Source organism: Osmia bicornis, chromosome 16 (assembly GCF_907164935.1).
Source record: "Osmia bicornis bicornis chromosome 16, iOsmBic2.1, whole genome shotgun sequence".
NCBI classification, from domain to species: Eukaryota; Metazoa; Arthropoda; class Insecta; order Hymenoptera; family Megachilidae; genus Osmia; species Osmia bicornis.
In genome coordinates, this window is record NC_060231.1 from 6,636,912 (window position 1) to 6,659,823 (window position 22,912).

The 22,912-nt window shown below is 49.9% G+C and overlaps 1 protein-coding gene across 4 annotated transcripts in view; it reads left to right on the forward strand.

Moving 5' to 3' along the window:
- Positions 1-5,414: 5,414 nt before the first annotated feature.
- The window catches only part of LOC114879959 (disintegrin and metalloproteinase domain-containing protein 12), a 44,465-nt gene continuing 26,967 nt past the window's right edge, over positions 5,415-22,912 (forward strand). For all 4 annotated transcript variants that reach the window (XM_029195427.2, XM_029195428.2, XM_029195430.2 and 1 more), the window contains exon 1: positions 5,415-6,203. In XM_029195427.2, coding sequence (XP_029051260.2) covers positions 6,119-6,203 — 85 coding nt within the window. In that variant the 5' untranslated portion in view covers positions 5,415-6,118. The remainder of the gene's footprint in view (positions 6,204-22,912) is intronic.

The window sequence follows — 22,912 nt, forward strand, 5'->3', positions numbered from 1 at the left end:
AATTAACTACGTAACGAACTTTCTTCTGTCGCGCTTCTTACGCCACGGCCCGCCCCGTCGAATACTCGGGCCAGCGTCAACGTCGGTAATCGGAAATTATAACTCGAGCGTAAAATAGCATTTACGCGTCCCCCTCCCCCTCCCCGACTGACGTAGCTATTACCGCGACGGTAATTATAATGCGGCCAAGAGTCGCTGTAACACGTTGGCGTATCGATGCTGACGACGACGGTGACCCGAAAGGCTAAAGGTTCGATTTGATTGACACGCCGGCCACGCCGGGCGAAGAACCTTTTGACCTGACCCGCATATCCCGAGAAAACTTTCCTCCCCTTTGACTGGCGTCCGTGCAGCCGGCCAAGAGTTTCTTTTCCCTTTGTAAAACGAGAAACGAGAAACTTTTTCCTGCTCGTTCCAGCCGTGTCCCCTCTCGCGAATTGAATTTCACACACAACGCTCCGGACAGCCGGAGTCGCCCGTTAGTGCCAGTAGTTCTCGCCGGCGACTGGTCAGACGCGGCGGGACGAAAACGTTCCCGTTCCACTGACGCTCCTCGTTTCTTCCATTCTCGAGTCTATTAAAACGCGCACGGTTCTTCACATTTTCCCCCGACACACAGAGCACCCCCCGTTAGGAAGTTTCGCGTCGTCGCGCCTTTTGCCCGCTCGATTTCGTTACTCGACGTTGGGAGGGAAGAAGGGTCAAAGGGTGCATTATCAATTTGCGGTCGTTGCGAAATACAGTTGGCCCTGAACTCGGTCGAGAGGAAACCTTTTGCTCGTCTCGGCCACGGCTCGGGTACTGCTGTTTTTACCCCGAGTTCACCGCGAACCTCTGTGAAATAGCATTATTACAGTCGCAAACACACGGACGACGCTAAACTGATCTCCGCCCTTTAACTAAACTCGTCCGGCACGCGTTGGCAAATACGAATTTCCCGTTCGCAAACGAGGAATCTCGGTGTCGGTAAACTTTCTCTCCGTCTCCGTTCGTCCGCGGCGACGCCGGTTTAATCGCATTCCCTGTCGCCTAATCGTCGTCAATTTCATCGGGGGGCGCGAACGTTTTCACGCGTCGCGTCGAAAGGGAAGGAAAAACAAGTGTTAGGTGTTAGGAAGTTGCTCTCCGCCGTTGGTGGACGTTTGTTTCCTCGCTTAATTCCCGAATCGCTGATAAATAAACAGCGTCGTGACAGCGACAAAGGGGGGTAACTCGAGACGTCAATATTTGTTTCTCCTTCGACGTGGGGGCGAGGAGAGTAAGGTGGTAGAACGCAGACGTCGACGAGGCAAGGAGTCTTAATAATTTACGAGGGAAACCCGTCGACGATCTGATAATCCGCCGTCAGTCATTTTCAGAAAACTTAGCCTCGAAGGTGTGTTCCCTTCTATCTAGACTCGTCTCTCGAGAGAGAGCCGCCTCGGCCAGGCTGAAGAAGCGGCCGGTTATCTCGTTGAATCGCGCACGTACACCAGTTTCGAGCAAATTGATTGCAGCCTAAGATTTTACCCGGCCGAAACGAGCCCCATTATCGTCCACGTGAAAGTGGCTGGATAAGGCTCAGCTACAGTCTCCTCTACACTTTTCCGCTTACAGGAGAAACGCCGCGTCTGCCGACCGATCTCCCGGCCCCGTGGAACACGCTCGAATCCTATCAATATTTATTACGTGTACTCGGGATAATTCGAGTACGACTTAACCGTAGCCTCGGTCGCCGGCCTTTTTATCCGGCTTAATAAAACGACCGATCGCTGGGAACGTTTCTTGAATTTCCTTTCTAATTTTCTTCGGGGACGAATTTAAGAAACGGGGACAAAGGTTGAGGGGGAAGGGCGCGCGTGATATCCGATGCGGAACGATCGGAGGAAAATTTGTGAAGGGAGGAGGGAAAAAAAGTTAAAAATGACGAGTTCTCGAAATGGGAGACGGAAAAGCCGGGGTCCGCGCGACGAACCGTAAGGTCCGTTGAAACGTGGATCGAATTTGGCGCAGCTGGCTAATAATATCGTTTATTTTTACGCTGAGATATTGATACGCAAAGCTTGCACCCTCCCCCCACGTTCCTCCTCTCCCTGTTTATTCGTCTGAAAAAAGTTAATCGTCGAAAGTTGTCGGTGAATTTCGCGTCGGTGCAGCGCGAGAGAACAAATAAAGGAAATGGCGCGGAACAGATGACAAAGTACCGGGAAGATTCGCTGGAAAGTTTCTGTGTTGGCAAGGAATAAGGAGAGAAGAAGGAAGACCGCTAGGAAATTACGCGCCTTTCGAAATAACCAGTGCAATGCCGCGATTTATCGCGTATGCCGGCACGCGTCGGGCATCTCTTCCTGGTCCGCGCTCGCCACCGGGCAGCATTGCCCTTCGATAAGGGTAGCAATCGACGGACACGTTCGAGACGTATTTATTAAATCGGGACCGAGTTGTTTTTTTAATGAGTAGACGGGAAAATTGAACACGGTTATCTACGTAAAATCGGAAGAAGAAATTTTTAAGCATCCGCACTGCGTCAGAAGATCGTTGACCGCGAAGATGCAACTAGGCTACTCGCGGTTTCCGAGCTCACCGCTTGCATCGGCACTCTCCATCTCATAATTTATAATAACAGACGTGGAAACGTGTACGAGCCGGTGTTACCCAATGCGCAACACTGCGAATTGCTCCCGTGCCTCGGCGATGTTTCTTCTCCGATTTACGGTTCATTAGTCAACGAGATGCTTGAACGAGAAACGCGTATCCCTTCTGGTATACACACGTGTTGCTGCAAAATTAATTTCCTGCCTCGAAACGGTCGAGCCGACGGCGGTACGTAAAATTGAAACCGCCCGAACGGGACCGACGATGATAATCGGCGAGGCTGTATTCGTAAAGATCGACGCGGTGAAAATTTAATCAAACCCCGTTTCAGCGTACAAGCGAATCGCACGATCAGGAGGGAGAGTGTTTCCCTGTTGCTATCTGCCCGAACTTTCAACCCTTTGCTGAACTTTGCGAATTCTGGGTTCCCTCGTTTTTGTATGGTAGGAATTTGGTTGGAAAATTTGGGTCGGAAAGATTCGGGTACCCGAAATTTCCCTTTCCATCCACCGAACTCGAACCGACTTGTAACTGACGATCCTTCCATAATATCGTATAAATACATAAACCAGTCATAATTCACCGATCGTCATTTCCTCCCGCGTCTATTAATCATCGCCTCCGCCGAAACGTGCCGATTCCGTTCGCGATCTCTCGACCTTGCCCGGCTACTTGAAAAACTTCCATTTCCTTCGCAATCTCTGAATTCGATTCGCCAGGCGAAATTGTAGCTGCACCCTTTCTCCTTCGCCTTTTGGTAATTAGTATGCATCCGCGAAAGTCGTTGCTTTTTTCGACACGCGACTAGGAAAACGGCAGAATTGCCGCGTTTTAATCTGGCGGCCTTTCTGAAATGATAATTTGTCGGCAGGCCGGTCGGCCTCTCGTGCCGCTACCATTTTTCATCAAAGTCTCAGTTTTTGCAGCGTGTTCCGTTCGGGCTCTCGACCGAACAGAGGGTCGAACGAGGAAAAAAAAAGGAGAAAATTATCATGGTGGTATCACGAGATGACCGGTGGAAATCCGGGAGGAAATGGAGAGGCGCGATCGGGCGCGTTTAACAAGCTTCGGTCTTCTTTACGATACTCGAAGAGGACGAGGGAGAGCGACGTTAAGCGTATCGATAAACGAGCCGCGTACACCTGTCTGGCTAGACGTACGGCTTGCCTTCGTGTTTCCACGTTATTTGCCAGAGGACGAGGTACGTACATGCTCGAGGCTACGGATCGCCAGGTATGCGGGTCGCATTCGAGTCTCGTGAAAGAGTCATTCAGCCGCACCTACCTCCTCGTATTTAGATTGTCGCGACAGCTTATTCTTCGAACGATCCGAGCCGCGATACGGTTCGCATCGTCGACTATTTATATCATCCGAGGCAGGTCTCGCGTCGCATCGGTGTGCCGCGAAAACTCGACGGAGAGAGGTCGGCGAGGAAAAGTTGCGGAAACCGCGTAGACGAATAATAAATAGCTCGGTAAAATACGGGAGTAGCGGTGAATTACGAATCGCAGCCACGGTAAATCCCTTCCTCGACGCAAGACTTTTATAAAACAGTAGCGAACGGGTAGAAAGTTTCGTTGAAAAAAAGAGGAAGGAAAAAGTCAAACTACGATTCGATAGGAAATTTAAGTGGAGCGGATTTTTTTGCTCGACTCGAGCTGCTTTTGTCGAGCCCGTTTCCCTCGACGGGGAATATTCGAGCCAATTACCGTACGCATTTTCCGTGAAAATGTACCGAGACCTCGTTTCGCAAGTTTCGAGGGACGCGCGGACCAGGGAGAGATTCCTCCGTCTCCGGTCGCCGCGGTAAGAAAGCTTCTCGGAAAATAATATTTTACGATACCAGTGAAATTGAGTGCTTTAAAAAAAGAAGAAAAACCGCGTCGCGCGAAACAAACAGGTGAGAAGCAACGAAATTTCGTTAGCTACGAGGCTGAATAGACACTCGATCTTCTATGAAATCCGTGTGTGCGCGCTGGGTCTCTAAAAAAGCCTGAATAAACCGCTTCACCAAACGCTCGAGCAAAGACAGCATCCATCGTTCGGATCTCGCGGTTTAAAACTTTTGTCCGACCAGGGAACCCGTTCTTTTTTCCGTTGAAAATCGATACATCGGTACTTGGGGCCTTGCATCCTAGGGGTATTCGAGGGCGACTCCACGGCGAGGATCCTTTTACCGAGTCGAGGTCGAGTCAAGAGCGAAGGGTGTAAAACTCGAGGTACGAGGTAAGAGCCGTACGCAGAGAGGGCAGCGAGTGGGGCAACGTCCGGGCGTCGAGGTCCAGCGGAGTAGGCAGGGATACAGGTGAACCCGTCGGCCAGTGGCCCATCTCTCGGATGACGGTGGTTCGTGGCAGGGGGATGGAAAGAGAGAGAGAGAGAGAGGGTGTTCCGGTGCGTTCGGCTGGGGATTTCGCGTCTCTGTATCGGCGCCTGATCCGTGGCGAAGAAGGAACCGTGGCTGCCGTCGGCATCGGGACCGGCACCGGTACCGGCACCACCACCTCCGCGTCGTCGTCGACCACCACCACTGCCAGCAGCACCACCGGCGTCGCCGCCACCGCGTTATTGATTTGACAGGAATGACGGGAAATGGCGCAGGAATCGATAAGAGGTGGTCCCAAGCTGGTGGTGGCTCTGCGCGGGTGTACGGCGCGGGTGAACGAAACACGGGTGTAGATGCCAAGGGGTGGGATAGGAGGTTAGAGCGCGTAGAGGGGTTTAGGCGGAATGAGCTGGCCAGGGGTGGGATGGCGAGGCGAGAGACGAGCAGGGGGGGATGGTCGGAGAGGAGGCAGCAGAGAATATTTTCATACTCCAGACTCCCGGCGTAGGTAGAAGATGGCAGCCGAGGCGTGATTCGAGACCGGGACCTTCACTCTCTCTGGGCGCGCGCGAGTAGGGGGTATCCTTCGTCGTACCGGACCAGATCGCGGAAGTAGTGCGCTAGCGTGGTGCATTATCGCGTGTCGTCCAGTGTACCAAGAGATTCGCGATGTTCTAGGAGGACCGGTCGTTCCTTCTATACCGTCGGTGCCGGTTTGTCCTCCTATCGCCGCGAGCCTTCTTACTCTCTCTCTCTCTCTCTCTCACACACCTCTCTCTCTCTTTCGCTCTCTGCACTCTCCTCGCTATCTCTCTTTCTGTCACCTACACACGTACACGTACATACACCTACACTCTCCTCTTTTCTCCTGCTTCTTTTCCTTTCCGATACCCACGGCCAGCATCCAGTTTTCTCTTCCACGATCCTCGATTACGTTGACTTTCAGTTTATCTCCCGGTTCAGTTTTCGTCACCTTTCGAAAAGCAGAACACACTCTGGCCGTGCTCCTCTGGTTCCTAAAATCGCTTTAAATTCGCTCGCTTCTTACGCTCCTACCCCCCGAAAACCGCGTAATCCAGTCAGTCAGTCGCGTTACTGATGATCCGACCGGCGACCAGGTAGTATCGCTGATTATGCGCGACATGAGCACCACCGCCATCGTAGTGTTTTACGAGCGTCATGTAAAATGGAATTAAACAATGTTGTTAAGACGTAAACATGTTTTGGCTACACTGTGGACTCTTTGTTCTCGTGATTGCCGTACCTGGATTTATTAGCAGCGCCGACAGCACGTCCAAGCGAGGTAACGCCTGCTTGCCTGCCTGCCTATTTGCTTGCTTGCCTGCCTGACTATCCGTTTCTTTCGCTACTCGTTTCCCCTCCTATTATTTATATATATATATATACCACCCGCTTGACTGTCTGTTAACAACCCTCCACCAGTATGTGTCTTTACATCTTTGTGCACCTAATTTGTGCGCGATGCAGCTCAGCCTCTCTCTCTCTCTGTGCGAGAGCGAACGTTTGGTTCCTTATCGAAAGGATTTTCTCGAGAAAAGCGTAGTCAACCGACGCGGTCTTATCTCTTTGGTCGCTTCCTTGATTTATACCCTCTGGCACGCGATCCTGTAATTTCGTGCATCGTCGTTGCGTGCCCGTTTCAGCCGCCTCCCTCGCTTAGACCTCTCGTCTTTTCCCAGCTCGTTCTCGTAAATCCTCGCCTCTGTCCCGCGGTCGTTAATCGTTCTCCCCCCGTGCTGGCATGGCGTGTTCCGGTTACACACCGATTGCCTGTTGCAGACTCGCCGACGATTTTCCTCCAACCGATTGTTATCCAATCCCCGAAGCGCGGAACCCTCTTCCGTACGTTCCGTTCGTCTTCCGGTCGTCGAGGGATTAAAAAGTAATCCCTTCACGCGATATGGAAAATAGATCCGTATGCTGAACGGACAGGGCGTAATACGAGGGCATTAGCGTACATTTCCGTCGCGTTTCAATCGAAATGCTAGCATTATTCGTAATACGATCGCGGGCACCTTGCATGCCGGGGATCCCGTCAGTGTGCGTAAAACCGCGCGCACGAATCTATGTTTTGCACGGACGAAATTATTGCTCTGTTATCGCGTATCGATTTTCCCCGATGATGCATGGCCGCGGCGCGTTCACGCGAGATCCCGAAGCGTGCACGCGCTTCCTCGCTCGCGGTTTAAAGAATCGCGGTTCCGAGCGAGCAGATTTCGCGCCCAAAGTATTCCACAGGGAGGAAGATTTATGGACGGGAATCCGTGGCGAGCGATTCATTTTTCCACGACGCGGGGCGTCATTCTGCCGCGCTATTACGCGTAATTAAGTTTGCATCACCGACTGGCCAGCCGTCATAAACGCGTCACGATACACCGATTCGTCGCTGTATTTGCCCGGCTAGACTGAATCAAGATTCGATCGATTAATCGACGTGATTAATTACGCGTCTATGCGACCCGTTATCGTTGCTACCTCACGGGATATTCGCTCCCGACGATCGACGCCGCCAGCTTTTCCAAGGGGGAAGAGATTGGAAAAATTGGGGAAAATTTGGGAAACGTTCGGTTATCCGACGATCTATGAAATCGGATTTTGTTTCGGGTCGGTTTTAATTAACGGAAGTTACTTTTCGACGAGACGATCTTGAAATTTCGAATGGATTTCTCGAAATCTCGGTTCCGCGGTGTCCTTTAAAATCAGCCAGCGTAAAATTTGCAATTAATTTCTCGTGGCGGAACCGGCCGCCTAGCCGAGCCGATCAAACGATCGACGCGATGTAAATTCGTTGCTCTCACCCTATGTTCCGAGCTGCCCCTCCTGGTCCGCGCCGTCCTCCCGGCCATCCCTTTCTCGTCGGTTTTCCTCGTTGCTCCCCGTCCGATGACGTTTCGTCCCGAAGTGGCGGGTTAAAAGATCCCTGCCACTCCCGTTTCCCGAGCCCGCCATATTCGTCACAGGTTTACGCCAGCGAGGAATGACGTCATCGAAGAACGAGATGGGTCACGAGTGCAGTGACACGCATACCTACGTGCCGGGAGACCCCGATTTAAACGTATCAACGAAAACGCGAATTAAAATCGATCGTAGTATTCTAAAAGCGATCCGTTCGACGACCGTTCCCCTTCACCCTGTCCGCCTTATTTCTCTTTTCGCAAAGGAAAGGAAGAAAGAATGAAAGGAGAGGAAAAAAAATTGCGCCTTCTCTCTAATTAAATTGAAATTATGCGAGATTTCGCCGCGGAAGAAAAACTGCCGAGAGAAATCTCGATATTAATTTCCAGAGGCGATCAAAAGCGGGGGAAAGGAAAAAAGTAACGAGCTCGAGACCCACTTTTCGAATTCCAATTAATTTCCGCGAGATATTAACAAGCGTTAGAAAAGCGAGCGAGATCAGCCGGGGGGAACAAAAGGTTTAACCTTCTATCCTCATCGACTACTAATCTCAAGTCTAAACGCTAAGGATTCACGGGTACCCGAAAATTCGGCTCGGGAATTTTCTTCCGGATATTCTTCTGGAACCCGAAAATCCGAATTAGGATTTTACCGAGTTCGAGGAAGACCTCAAAAATATATTCGGGTACCCGAGCCTCGGGTCGGGTAACAACGGGTACCCGAAAATCCGAATAAGGATTTTACCGAGTTCGAGGAAGGCCTCAAAAGTTTGCCCAGTACAAAAATTTATTCGGGTACCCGAGCCTCGGGTCGGGTAATAACGGGTACCCGAAAATTCCGAAAATTTGTTCCAGCGACAGCTTAAAAGTTTGCCCAGTATATAAATCTACCCGAGCCGAATTTCCGGGCACCCACGCACCCCTGCATCATCGAAAGGTCTAACAGAAATTTATTCGAGGATGCCGAGAAACGACGCCGACGCGACGCGACCCGACGCGTCGTAGGAAATTGTTCGTGAAAGAAATACGAAAAAATTACCCGAGGAGCTGGTTCGCGTTCTAATCGGGAAACGAGCCGGAGACAGGAAGGGGCGGTTATGGGACACGCGTCGGGCAAAGTTATTCGGGCAACGCGATAAAGCAGCCAGTAAAGCAGAGATTGTTTCGACGAAGGGCAAAAAGGAGACGTAGGGAAGAGGTCGGGTCGTAGAGTGAGGAGAATATGAATAGCGGGTATAATTTGAAGTAGTGCCGAACCCTTGCCTTGCCTACCACGTCCTTGGCACCCTCCGAGAACGTTGCTCGCTGTACGGCCACAACACGTAGGGTTGGGGCAACGGCAATTTCAGTGGAACGCAACGGAGCGGCAGTTGTGCAACGCCACACTTACCTAATACGTGCAATTCACGGTGCGGCGTAATGCTGGAATAAAACCGGGACAAAGCTCGCCTTTAAAGCCTTCTTTCCTGATAGCGGGCCGAATGTTCTGAACCCTTGCGAATATTTCTTTATCGGTTTCTTTATCGCTCCTCCCGTACGCGCTCGATAACGCGTTTCCCTTCGGAGGGAAAAATAAAATTCCCTTCGGAGGAAAAATAAAATTCCCTTTAGAAACGCGTCCCCGGCTTCCCTCGACCGAGGGACACCGATTCCTCGATCGAGGAACGCGGTTTCCTCTAATCTTCCGACGTAAAAAATCCACCGCGAAATCAATCAATCCGCGTGGCGCAATTAATCAACTCCTGCCCCTCCGCGTCGACGAAATGATGCCTGGTAGAAGAGTTTTCAGCGTTCTTGTCTCGAGCAAGATCCGCGAGATTGAAATGGCAGAGCGCCAGTTCTAATTTATTGGCCTTGTAGGTACTTTTAATACATGAACTTTTGGCCGATTTTTGGCCCGGAAAAAGGGGGACGAAGGGTCTCGTCTCTGTCGAGAACACGCGACCAACCGTTCGATCGCAGCAGCGTTACGCATCCGATCGAGATAACGAACGAGTCGCGTTATTCTGCCAGATCTTCGAAGGTAATCGAGCCACTCTGCCGTTGTTATTAATAATTCCGCTTGCTAGAACGAGGCTGGGTCAATTCGTTTCGCGGCATCGATAAAACCGCGATGCGGACGGTTTATCGCGACGTACGATCGCGAAACGAACGTGCAATTTTCTATGCATTCGCTTCGCCGCCATTCGGAGAACCGCGGACAGCCCCTGGCATGATTCGCGAATCTATAAAAGAAGCAATTACGCGATCCTGGGAAATCGTAAATTCCAATCGCGCTAGAGCGATGCATCTTGGCGACGTGGGAAATAAACGGTCCGTGGTTAATTTACATTAGGAGGGTGATGGTAATTAACGCGGAGACAGCGTTACGTTCACGGGAGCGGAGACAAGGTTTCGGTATTCAGGGAAGGAACAAGTTTATCGCGAAAGAAACGAGCCTGCGCGATATATCGGTTAATGGAACGGGTGCCTTCGGGGAAGCTCGATATTATCGTCGCTTCGACCCCGTTAGATTTATTTCCACGCGTCGCCCCTTTCGAGCAGAATAAGCACATTTACCCTTCGCGAACAGGCTGGATTTCAGAATTCACCCTTCTGTCCACCCCCCCTCCTTTCTCCATCTTACCCTCAGTCCTCTAATCGCGCAAATAACCCGCGTACCCTCTTCGGGCTGGCTACCGATCCTCGTTCCCGTTTCTCCTTCGCTTCCGATCCTTTGCCTTCCTTCCCAGCTGATACTCCAACCGAGTCTCCCGAATCGATACCGAACAAAAACTACCCCCCTTTTCGATCGATTCGACCGCCACGAATTTTCCCGGAACCGAGTTCACCCTCTCCCTGTATCCCTGCGCCGTCTTTGGCGATGAATTTTTCTGAAAGAATAAAAGAAAAAAAAAGAGGGAAGGGTCCACGGTCTCGTTAGCTCGAATTTCAGGCGTCGACGCGGTTCCATCCTGCAGGATTCCCCGGAGTATTCGATGATCGATTCCGAAACTGTTCGCCGGCTTCCGCCTCGATGGCCCTGGAATATTTCAAGTGGCCATTGCGTACGATCGATCGGCCAATTAACGGATCGAATTTTACCGGACGCTGCAGCGAACGCGGCTAATTAATGCGTTCCACTTCGTTCGTTCGTCCACTATCCGTCTTTCTTCCTCGAAAACGATTCCGCGCACGAATTACGATCTTCGTCGGTAATTACGCGTCGCCGGGTGATCGCGTGTCTTATCGGTGTCTTATCGGTGGAACCGACTCGGTAAGGGGGTGAATAATTAAGAGAAAGGTTTAGACTGTTTTAAAGAACGTCCGGCTGTAAGTCTTCAGGGTTGTTCGAGGGAAAATATCTGGCGACGGTGGCGAAATATTCGTTATGATACACCTTACGTGTTTGCGCGTGTTGCGACGAACGAGGGAAAACGCAATATCGAGTTAGCGCATGCCAGCGACTCGCAGCAAATGGAAACGAACGGGGGATCAAAGGGAAAAGAGTTATTGCAACGCAGAGCGGAAAGGCAGCGTTTAAAGCCGCGTCGAGCACGCCATTTCATGAACGGATACTTTCGATTCCAGACATATTTTTCTTTTCTTTTTACGAGGATCAGACGCGTACGCTCGTTTAGAATCGTTAGAGAAGAACGCTTTTCTTGCGTGATATACTTTGGGGGGCTGATGGAATTCCTTGGAACGCGTTCCTCCCCTGCCTGCGTGAACGAAACGAATTCAATGAACAGTTTTGCTTTTCTTTGAGAACCCTTCGAGCAAGGTGTTCTTCCTTGGGATTCCTATTACGGGGATTAATTACCCTTTCAGCCGTTCAAAGGGTCAGTCGCTCAAATCGAATTCCCCCCCGGTGCGGTGAAAAGAAACTTCCTGGATGATTAGAAATAGATTCAGTGAAGAAGCACAGTAATTTTAGGATCAAGGGGTCAAAAAATTTATTATTAGTATCGTGATAATACGGTAAACTCTCGCTATATTGCCGCTAATCCTTGTAAAGTGGAAATCGTTGAATCGGCAATATAGCGAGGGTGTACAGAGTTATGAAGAACGTTTCAGTACTGTAGACGCGAGAAAATGAAAGGAAAGAAATTCACGAGAACACGTTGGTAAAGTTTCCGTCGAGTAGCCGGCCCCCGGCTCGATTGGCGTCAAATAATTACTTTAAAAGTTGGAAAGGGGACAAGAAGAGAGGTACCGGGCGCACATGCTCGAGCATTTAATGAGCTTCAAGATTTCTCAAAGAGGCCACGGCTAAAGTTCCTTCGATCTGTCCTATAAAATTAATGAGTTTGCGCCGGCTAACGAGGTAACGCACTCGTTTGTAATTGAACGTCGTATCGAAGATGCGCGTCGTTAAGGATATCGAGACTACGGTTGAAGCACGTACGAGCAACCGAGCACCAGTCAAAGGAACGAGTCGATTTGCCTTCAATTATCCACGGACCATGGATCCATTGCTTTGAAAAACATCCACCTGTGTGTGCGAAATCCGTGTTCAAGTTCGTCAAATTCTTTCCGTCTACTGAGGGATGTACGGGTACCCGGGTACCGGGTCGAGTCGGGTAATGAAGGGGTCGAGTCGAGTAATGATAGGGTTGGACGGAGTAATGATCGAGTCGGATCGGGTAATGACGGGTACCCGGGTATCAGGTCGAGTCGGGTAATGAAGGGGTCGAGTCGAGTGATAGGGTGGGACGGAGTAATGTTCGAGTCGGATCCCGGGTACCCGGGCATTGTAACGATCGAGTAATAATCAATACCCGTAATTTCGGGTACCCGCACGCCCTTCTCTTAAAATTAAAGACAGAAGGAGAAAAGTCTAACGACACAACGGATCGAGTCGAGATGGCGGAGGCTCATCGAAACGCGTGCCACGATCTTTCCTTTTATTCCCTACCCGAGCTTACGTCCGCGTAATCGTCGCAATTCTCCCTCTGCCTCAGTTCCGGGGGTGGAAGGAGATTAATGTTTATTCTGTTTAAAGCTTGCGTTACCGTTGAAATTATTCTTCGAATTGCGCGGAACAAAAAAAAAAAAAAATATCCCGGGGGCCGGCTAAGGCGGCTTAAACGTGATGGACGGATCAGAGGATTAAGGGATTAAATTAAGTTTCCCGGTTGGAAACTTTAGCGAGATAAAAGAACGGAGGAAATCGAATTCGTAGCAGACGCACTCCTAACTCGCTCGATTTTTTTTCTCTCCCCTCCGCTGTTCGGGAGGGATGGCACGAATATTAGAAAGCAATTCGGAAATAATTTTCCTTCGAGGATAGGCTTGTAACCCTCGTGACAGACGTGCGGGAAACGAGGCGACGTAAATTGCGGAGGAAGTTTCGTGTTCGCAACTATCGATAACGGTTGTTCGAGCAATGGAAGATCCGTGTCACTAGGAGGCCTCTTTCCGGGACACTGTTCTCCCCGTATCGTTTAGCCGGCCATGTAAACACCTTCGTGTCAAAGGGGGATGGCAAATCGTTCTCCCTCCACTAAAAACGTGCGAAAAAAGGGTTACACTGAGGAAAGAAACATCGGTTTCCTTAGAACGAGGCTCCCTCGTTAAATAACAATTAAATCGGATACTCGATGGGGTGAAAAGTTCTGTTAAAAGTAGAATAATAGAGTCGAAAGGGATGGAATAATGTTTTCGAAATACTCGAATGATTTTTGAGCGAATGCCAACCGAGTTAAGCGATGGGATGGAAGCCAATAAATACTCCGCTTCCCTTCGTGTTCCATCCACGTCGGGAAAGGAATTTCAGCGAACAAAAGCTGCCCACGTTTCCCACCCCCACCCGTGTCTTTGTAGAAACATTTTCAATTTCGTTATTTCTCTTTCCTTTTCTTTTCCTTTCGACACAGAAACTTGTCCAGAGCGCAGAGACTAATAACATTGATCATTAGCAGCTCGACCAATCTTTTTCTACGGAATCAAAGAAAGTTACCTCGCGGGGATGGAAAAACTTTCGAAGAATACTAACGACCTTTATCGAAAAATCGCATTACCAGCCATCGTTCTATTTAACGTTTTTTTTTTTTTTTTTATAAACGAGCCACGGCGAAATGCAAAGTATCGAGCGCGATTGTACGCTTTAAGGAAAGTTCGCCGCGCAACAGCTTCCATCTTTCTTCCCTGCCCCTCGGTTCGACCCCTTGCAGTTAGCCGTTCGCGTTTGCGTTGCGAAGAGAAAAGGAGGGTGGGATTAAACGAAATTGGAAAGTTGAATTCTGGGATCGTTGAAGGAGCCACGAAGCTGGAGGGAAGGAAGAAGAGGACGTCGGTTCGCGAAGAGGAATCGCAAGAGAGGAAACAGAAAAAGCATGGTATTTGTTTTAGAATTCTTACGCTTTACAGATGTTCGAAGTGGCAAAGCGTTTGAAATCTGAAACGAATGCGCATAAACCTTCGTCTGTGGAAGCTGGCCAGGATACCGTGGACCGGGAGCTGGACACGAAGGGAAAACCGAGCTGTTCGAGCGTGATTAATCGTCTGTCCCCTAAGGATTACCTAAGGGTAGTTGCGTCAATGTAACGTTGCTTCTCACCACGGCATACGCCACGTCCCTGTTTTCGCTGCGATAAATATTCCATCGGAATACAGGTATCCGAGAGATATTCGAAGATCGAATTGAATTCGAGTTTGTTCGCCGTCGGGAGACATTTTCCTGTGCGCCTTCGTAGCGATCCTACTTGAAAATAGATTAGGAAAGAAGGAAAGCTCGAACTGGGCTTCCCCTTTCGATGTGGAAACGCAATTGACGTCTGAAGCGTCTCGTTCCGTCGCGTGGATGAATTTTTAACGACCTTGTCTCCTCCCCCGCCTCGCCTGTTTATTTCCCTATCAATGTTTACGAGTTTCGCACTCGTTTCTTTTTGGAAACCGAAGGAGTTTTGCAGGGGTGTGCGAGAAAACGAAAATATTGCGTCGGGTAGTACCGGGTAATGGTCGGGTAGAAGCGGGTAGGACAGGGTAAGAAATTATTCGCGTCGGGTAGGAATTGTTCCCGTCGCGTAGGAATCGGGTAGAGTCGGATTCTCGAAAGCTTAGTTGTGTAAGATCCCAAAAACCATGAATACCCGATGCTCGGGCCGGGTAGGAATTGTTCGCGTCGGGTAGGAATCGTTCCCGTCGGGTAATAGTCGGGTAGAAATCAAGTCTAATCGACGTACGAGAACCGGAAAACTCCGGGTACCCGATACTCGGCTCGGGTACCCGAAATTTTCAAACTCCCCGAAATTTCAAAATTTTTAATAAAAAACATAAGCCTGCGAATCGTATAGGGTGTCTCGAAAAACGCTACACACCTTGGAAAATATACAACGCAATTACCGCGAGCAGCAGGGCGTCAAGCAGCGGCGTAAATTTTTCACGGATCGTTCTTTTTTCTCTCCTTGCTTCTTCCTGAGCTAGCAAAGGCCGTGAAGCTTTGTTAGGACGTTCCAAGGGTAAATCCCAGGTCGTTTGCCGTTCCATTACCGTTTCGCGGACAGTGGAGCCCTACTTTTGCACGGACCGAGGCTCGGCTGACTGCATACTAGATCATCCACGGCACATGCCCTATTCACGACTTGCTACAGAGCCGTGGACAGTCGTAAGTGATCTTGTTAACTAATTTCCACGAGATCCTGCGACACGTTTTTCTTTCTCACTTTTTTTCTTTCCCTCATCCCCCAAAGCCAGCTGCTCCATTCTCCCCTGGTCCTTTGCTTTTTACACCAGGATTCCCGGGTCCAAAGTTAATTCCTCTATCTCTGTTCGCGATTCTTTCGAATCGCGGATATTCCATAAGCGTGGAAAATAAATAGTCGGAGGATAAACTGGGGGAGCGGCTCGAAAATGGGAAAAAGTATCCACCCTCTCGCGTCCCGCCTCGTCGCCCCCTTTCCTGATTGTATATTTATTCGATTCCGCGCTGCCTCCAGTCGACGTCGCTCCAGCGATTCTCGAATCAACGCCGTTCGCCAGCAGTTTACCCTGTTTAACGGTTCCATAGTTCGAAGAAGGTTAGTACTACTCGTCGGGGAAGCAATTCCTTGGTGAAAAACGAGACACAGGGCTGGGCGGGGAATAAATCGTCAGGGTTGTATATCCGAAGGTACTGTACGACAGCTTCGCGAACGCCTTAAACTTAACTGCCCTTGCCTCGAGACCTCTTAACTTTATTAGCCGCGAGAAAGCGTCGGGCTGTCGATTCCTAGCCGGCTAGAAACTCCTTCACGGTTATTGATTTCCCTCGCGGCCGCGAAAATCGTGGAACGGCGCAATCCAGGCGGGCGGGGGCGGAGGGCGGCAGGGATGCATAAATTTTCCAGGGGTGGAAACGAAACGCGTAAAGACCGCTTCATTTACCGGGGAATGTTGAACGACAAAACATTGGCTCTCGCTGCATGTTACCCCGAACGCAACGTTAAAAACTTTTACCCTTTAAATCTCCGGGCTACGAGTAAAGTATTTACCCGCGTAACGAGTTGCGGACGGGCAACGCTTTTTCCACCGGCTCTGATTGTAAATCACGATGAAAAAAAAAAAAAGGAAAGACAAAGTAAATAATCTTCTCGGTTCGCGGAAGAAAATGAAACCGTTCGACTGCAGAGAATTTTTACCTCGGTTCCCATCGAAATTGCAGCTAGACGAATACAATGCGTTCGCGTCGCGCGAAAGAATCTCTTGTTTGCCCCGCTAGGACACCGAGGGTTGTTTCGTTTCCACCCGTCCGAAAACCGATCTGGCTCGGAGTCTTGGACGCGATCGACAGCGTGTCAACAAGATGCTCGACGTAAGAATGTAGCCGGATCCCTTCCAGTTTCTGGCGACAAAGACCCTCCTCTGTTCGATACATTCGACGTCCCGGTGACACCTTTCGTCGAAATCTCTTACATCCATCCTGTTCGCATTTTCACCACCACCGACACCACCACCACCACCAGCTCTGCTGACGTAGAAGACCGCGTATTAGTTTTCACCGCGTCTCTTCTCTTTTTTTTTTTTTTCGTCTCCACGACAACCTGACCGTGGGGTGAGCTCGGAAGGGGTGGACGGTCCGTCGGAACGACGTAAGCCGGCGCTTATCGCGAGCATAAAAATACACGGTGCAACGGAGATAATTGATAATTCTTTTCACGGTGTCTCGTCTTTCGCAGAATAGCGCTACGGCTTGGGGAAAAAAAAGGGGCAGGCCAAGTTACACGAACCGCTAGCAGCACGTCAGCGTCGGTGTTATCTAGAATGTAGAGGGTAGAGAAGAGTAGTCTTTCATTTGGTCGGACGGCTGCAGGCCGATATGTTCACGCAGCCGGTCTCATCAAGCGTATCAGTCCGAGGGAGAGAGGGAAGGTGGAGAGCAACGGTGAACAAAACGTTCCTTCCTTCTTTTTTTTTTTTTTTTTTTTTTTGCAAAAATCAGAGCCAGGCCAATAGCGTGGGCGTAATTTCGTCGAGAGAAAAGCGACGCACCGACAGCGTATGGGGAAACAAAGGGAGCATTGATCTACGAGGACGGTCAATTAGGAGAACGTTGGGGAGCTTGGTTAAGAATCCGACGTCATACGTGTTCCACTCGTTGCATGTACGTCCCTTCTGTTAACCTTCCTCTCTTTTTCTTTGCTGTTTCTCCATTAAAGAAAGATGAAATATCGACTACGAGCGGATCCAATAATTACAAACGGCGCGGCGGCCAGGCCGACCGGTGAACGCGGGCACAATTCCGCGAGGCTTGATTAAAAAGAACCCGCCAACGGTGTGTAACCTTAGTACTTGCTACAAGAATACTTCTCCCGTTTCACGGCGAAATGAATGGCTCGGTTCGAAAATATTCCTCGAATTTCGTTGTTTGAAGATCGACGAGCGGGTTCGAAATTGCACGTCACTATGCTATTCGATTTTTATACAAACTGATGATAGGAAATGGAGGATTGATGGATTAATCGAAGGATTTTAGAAACTGAAGATGATTTCAACGATGAGAAATAAGGGTCGACGGGTACCCGGGTCTCGGGTCGGGTCGGGTAATGATTAGGTTGAATTGAATCGAGACGGGTAATGATTGAATTGGGTCGGGTCGAGACAAATAATGACCGAGGTGGTTCGAGTCGGGACGGGCAATGATCGGGCCGAGTCGGGTCGGGGTCGGGTAATGATCGAGTCGGATAATGGTTGCGTCGCGTCGGGTCGGATCGAATCGGGTTGGATCGGGTCGGGTCGAATAATGATTGTTTCGGGTCGGGTAATGATCGAGTCGGACCAAAGTGAATATACAGGACAAACTTTCAGAATCCCACCCGACCCGACTCGATCATTACCCGACCCCGTTTTTCGGGTACCCGTACACCCCACAGCGAACGATTCACGAGCAATTTAGAAAGGTCGCCTTTCCCCGGTAATCCCGAAGGTGGAGCAAGCTTTTCACGATTGCAAACAGTAACTTAGCTGGTCGTCTCTTAGTTTCTATCTTCCCTTAATGGAGCCGCGTAAGGCTCCGAGATAAATTACCTTTCTTTCCTGCAAACTATTTATTCTGGATAGAAGCGGTTTTCTAATGGAACCGAGAAACAGTGGATAGGGAACGAAGAAGGATTTGACCGCGGCCACCGGATCGCGATTACCCGCCCGCTCGCTTTTTAACCTTAATCGCTGGCAGACGCAACGTTCTCTTGTACGAGGAATTCTATAAAGCTGTAAAAGAACGAGCCGGTTACGAGGTTCGTTTATCGTGCGTGAAAAGCAGGGCTTGTCGCGAAATAGCCACTGTGTTCTAAACTAATTCGTCGATCCTTTGATTCGTACTCGGACCCCTTTTATTCGCCGCTCGGAAAGCCAGTATTCCCGGGAACGAATAATCAACGCTGGACGTTCGGATGTTACGCGCACTGCTCGTCGTCGATTTCTATAGGAGTGTTCAACTATTGGAGCGTAAAAAATATTTCGTCGAAAAAACGGTTCTATTCAAAACTACACTCGTACGTGTTAATAGTTTCATAAAATTCTCTTGTACAGATCGAAAAGCGGATCGTTAAACGCGTAACCGCGTTAGAATCTGCAAAATCTGATTACCTGATATATATTTTCTTCAACTTATCCGCAGAGATTTGGGGGCTGCTCGAGGCACGGTTTAATGGGCAATTTGTAAATATCAGGGGTGCAAACGCGTTACGAGGTATTTCTCCCTTGAAATAAGTGGTATTGCGTGTACTACCGGTGTCAGATAATTCTCAACGTTCAAGAAAATGCTCGTTCAAACAATGAATTTCGCGTGACCGATAACGAGCACGCTTCTGTTGAACGGAAATTTAATAACGAGCCCCGTGGCTCGATTATATACATAGTTTGGAAACTAGAGGAATTGCTTGGTACTGCTTGTTGAACGTACGTTAATTTCCTTCCGACCCTTTTCTCTTGTTTTTTTATTTCAACGTTTTTCGACGATTAATTGTTTACTGGAACTTATGTTTCCCTGACGACAACGCTAACGACAGAACGGGTGAGAGAAATACGGTGCGTTTGTACCTCGGCCAGCGACAGCAATTAAACTTACTCTAATTGCAATGGCTGTAAACAGCGACGCGTTTCCCTGTGTAATTAACAGTAAAATTTTGTTGAAATGTTTCTTAAATGTGTCGACGAATTTTCAATTTTTTTTTTCTATGAAGCAACTAGGGAGGTACGGGTACCCGAGCCTCGGGTCGGGTCGAATCGGGTCAGGTTATGATCGGATTGAGTCGAGTCGAGTCGGGTTGGGTTGGGTCGGGTAAAGTCGGATCGAGTAATGATTAGGTCCCACCTGCATCCCTAGAAATCCATAAACTAACGAATGGAAGAAAGCAGAAATTTCATTCTGGTAGCTCGCAAGATGTACCCGGAATGGCGGGGGGGGCGGAGGAAATTCAAAGAGCGCATCGGTGGATGAAACACAAGAGGGAATATAATACAGCTGTAAAGTGGTACGTTTCTGTCAGTCGCAGAGACTCATCGATCCTCGTTCGGCTGGCACTGTGGTACCCGTTCAATTAATAATTTTCGTCCGACGTAGACGCGCGGTGCGCCTGTGTAGTTCAATTACACTCGGCGTAGTTTCACTCGTTGATCATAGAATAATATCAGCCGGATGCAAATGTGTGACTATTAATTACACGACCGCGGAAACTGCGGCTATATACTGGCTGCACTCGTGTCCAACTTTTACCCAGCACCATCCATCATCCGTCCTCGGTTGAACTCGTGCCACCGATTAAGCGAAAAGCTAACCCGCTACCGTCTGCCGATAATCGCTTCGATTCGAACGACCGATTGATTTCGAGATCGAACTTTGTCCTCCCGTTGCTCTTCCCACTCTAACCTTTATTCTCTTTGTTCGTTCGCCAGCAAAGCCGAAGAAAAATGACCGTGTCACGTGGAAAGGGCAGCACGAGGGGAGGGCTAAGGGAAGTCTTGCGAGGTCGACGTTGTTTGCGAAACGTTTCGGGGAAACTTGTACCCGCGTCAGCGTGCAATCCAATCGCTCGAATTCACACCGACGACCATCCATCCACGGAACTCGAGCTTAATTGCTTTTCAAGTTAAATACAAATCTATCGACGCTGCTGGCGATTTGGTGAAGCATTAAAATCCTCCGTTTCCATGAAAATGACAATCGATCCTCTCCCCGTGTTTTTTCTTTATTTCTTTTTTAAATCCATCGTAAACTGGACGTTATTTCGTTTGCTTTTTAGGGTACCCGTGGATTCGGGTACTCGAGACTCGAGTCGGGGATTTTTTTTCGACTAAATGTGGAACTCTGGAAGTTTGTCTAGTAGATAAATTTGTTCGAGTACCCGAATATCTACTCGGGTACCCGATCATTACCCGACCCGATCCGAGACTCAAGATCACAAATTTAATTGCGTCCCAAATGAAATATCGACTTTTGAATTGGGTTCGGGTCCTGAAACTACGGGTACCCGGGTACCCGAATTCTCGGATACTCCTATCACTTTCCAATAATTCTACGTACGCGATGAGTCAAAGGATCCCCAGATATTCCTGAAAATCTGGCCAGGCTGGAATTGAAAAGATTTCGCGGTAATAGCGCGACGCGTTTCTGGGAATCCGTTTGGCCGGATTAAAATGCACCGTACGTGGCGAGGATAACGGCGCGGAGCATCTCGTTCGGCCGTGAAAAGGGATTTTCGTGCGTGGTAAACTCGTGGAACGATGAAAAATTGTTTCGCTCGGGTATCGATCGTCCGTTGCGTAACGGAGACGGCATCTTCGAGGCCGGTTATCGTGCTCGTTCGTAACCGCGTCTTTCGTAATCGGCGCGGATTTACGTAAGGTAAATTTAAGAATAGGGAAACGCCTTTCCATTTGGGAAACGCGACGGGGGAGAGAAAAACAATCGACGCGCCGGTAATAAATCCATCGACGATCGAAGTCGGTTGACAGGCGGACGTTTAAACGTCGATCGATCAAGCGGTTAGCGGGCCTGGCATGCAGTTAAGCGGTGTTTTAGCAAACTGTTAAAGTTCAATAAAACGGCGAAGCAGGGGGTGGAGTGTCGGAGGTTAGAAACGTACGCCACTCGACGATCACGAAAGTTGAACGGGGCCTTTCCTTCCCCGCCCTCCCTGGGGGCTTTCTTTCCCAGACGAAATCGATCCGCCAAAGAGAACGACCACCACGACGATTACCTGGTTGCGCGTTGTTTGCCCTTTTTCCCCGAGCTCGTTTCGCCGATCGTTTCAAACGAAGGGGAGGAAGGTGGATGACGATGACGGTGATCCGGTGCAGCCCTGAAAAATCACCCGGTTTCCAGGGAAATTTAATTTATCGAGCCGTTTCGCTCGGCGGAACCGCGCGTACAGTGACGCGTGTACGCGTCGATCGATCGATAAAGCGGCGAAACCGTTCCCTGGCCCGATGCGCTCGTAACTCCGTGAACGGGGAAACCGTCTGGCAAAGATATCCCCGTCGATCGATTCATCGATCGGGGTTTTAACGACGATTCCGTATAGACGTTCCCGGAGTAAAGTAGCCACTCGGTCGATTCCTACTGTTCTGTAAAGTTTTCAAAGGGGGCAAGGATTCAAAGATCCGGCGGCGAGTAAATTCAAGCAGCATCCAGAAACACAAGTGGGTAAAGCCCCGAGTGGCGATAAAAATGGTGGCTCGAGTATCGACTCGGACTCTCGTGCAACTCGGCTGCGAACGGGGGGGGTGGGTCGAAGAAAAGAAAGGGAAAGAAAGGGAAGGACAGGAGTCGACGTCCTGTTTCTGTTCCTTGGGGAGGAGGATGAAAACCGCTAAGCTCGATTGCGGCGAATTCGACGCGCGAAGGGTACAGTGGATGGTAGAAAAAATAGTTGCAGCTGGGAACAATCGGGTCCGTTCAGTCTGCCCCGATTGCACGCACTCGAGGTTCGCGTAAGGGAAGGGCCAGACGTCGTGATCGCAGACGGCGCAGACCGTAAATTCGAGCGCGTCCGTCGGTGTTGGAGGATAGGCCGCGGACTCGGGGTGCTGGAGGGAAAAGCAATCAATCTTTGAGAGGCAGATGAGTGCAGGAACCTAAAATATAGGGCAACACAAATTTAGTCTGGCTGCCGGTCCACGTCCACGTGTCGACGTGAATGCGCAACCGCCCGGGTTTGTAATCGATATTGCCGACAAGGCACCACGCCCTGCACCTGCGAGATGTGCGGGATATGCAATGGTACCGAACGCTCCGGGATCCGCGTCTCTCTCTCTTTCACCCTCATCCCCTTCGTACACCTCCGCGCCTCACCTAGCCGCCACCTTCTCTTTCTCTTTCCATTTCACCATCTTCGTCTGGCTCGCACGTTTCAACCCCTCTTCAACTTCGTTCTCTACCCTCTTGTGTCTACACGCTTCTCTCCCTCTCGTCCCGTTTTCTTTCCTTCCAGCTGCTCCACCCCACACCGTCTCTCTTGTTCCCTCTCGGCCTAGTTATCCGGCTCTCCTTCTCCCTCCCTCTGCCTCTTTCTTCTTCTTTCCCTCCCTCTACTTATCTATTTATCTATCTTCGTCGCGGAGCAACTCCGATTATCTGCCCGGAGTCTGCGACTGCACGTCGTGGCAGCACTGCGGGCAAAACCGCGAGCGCCGATCG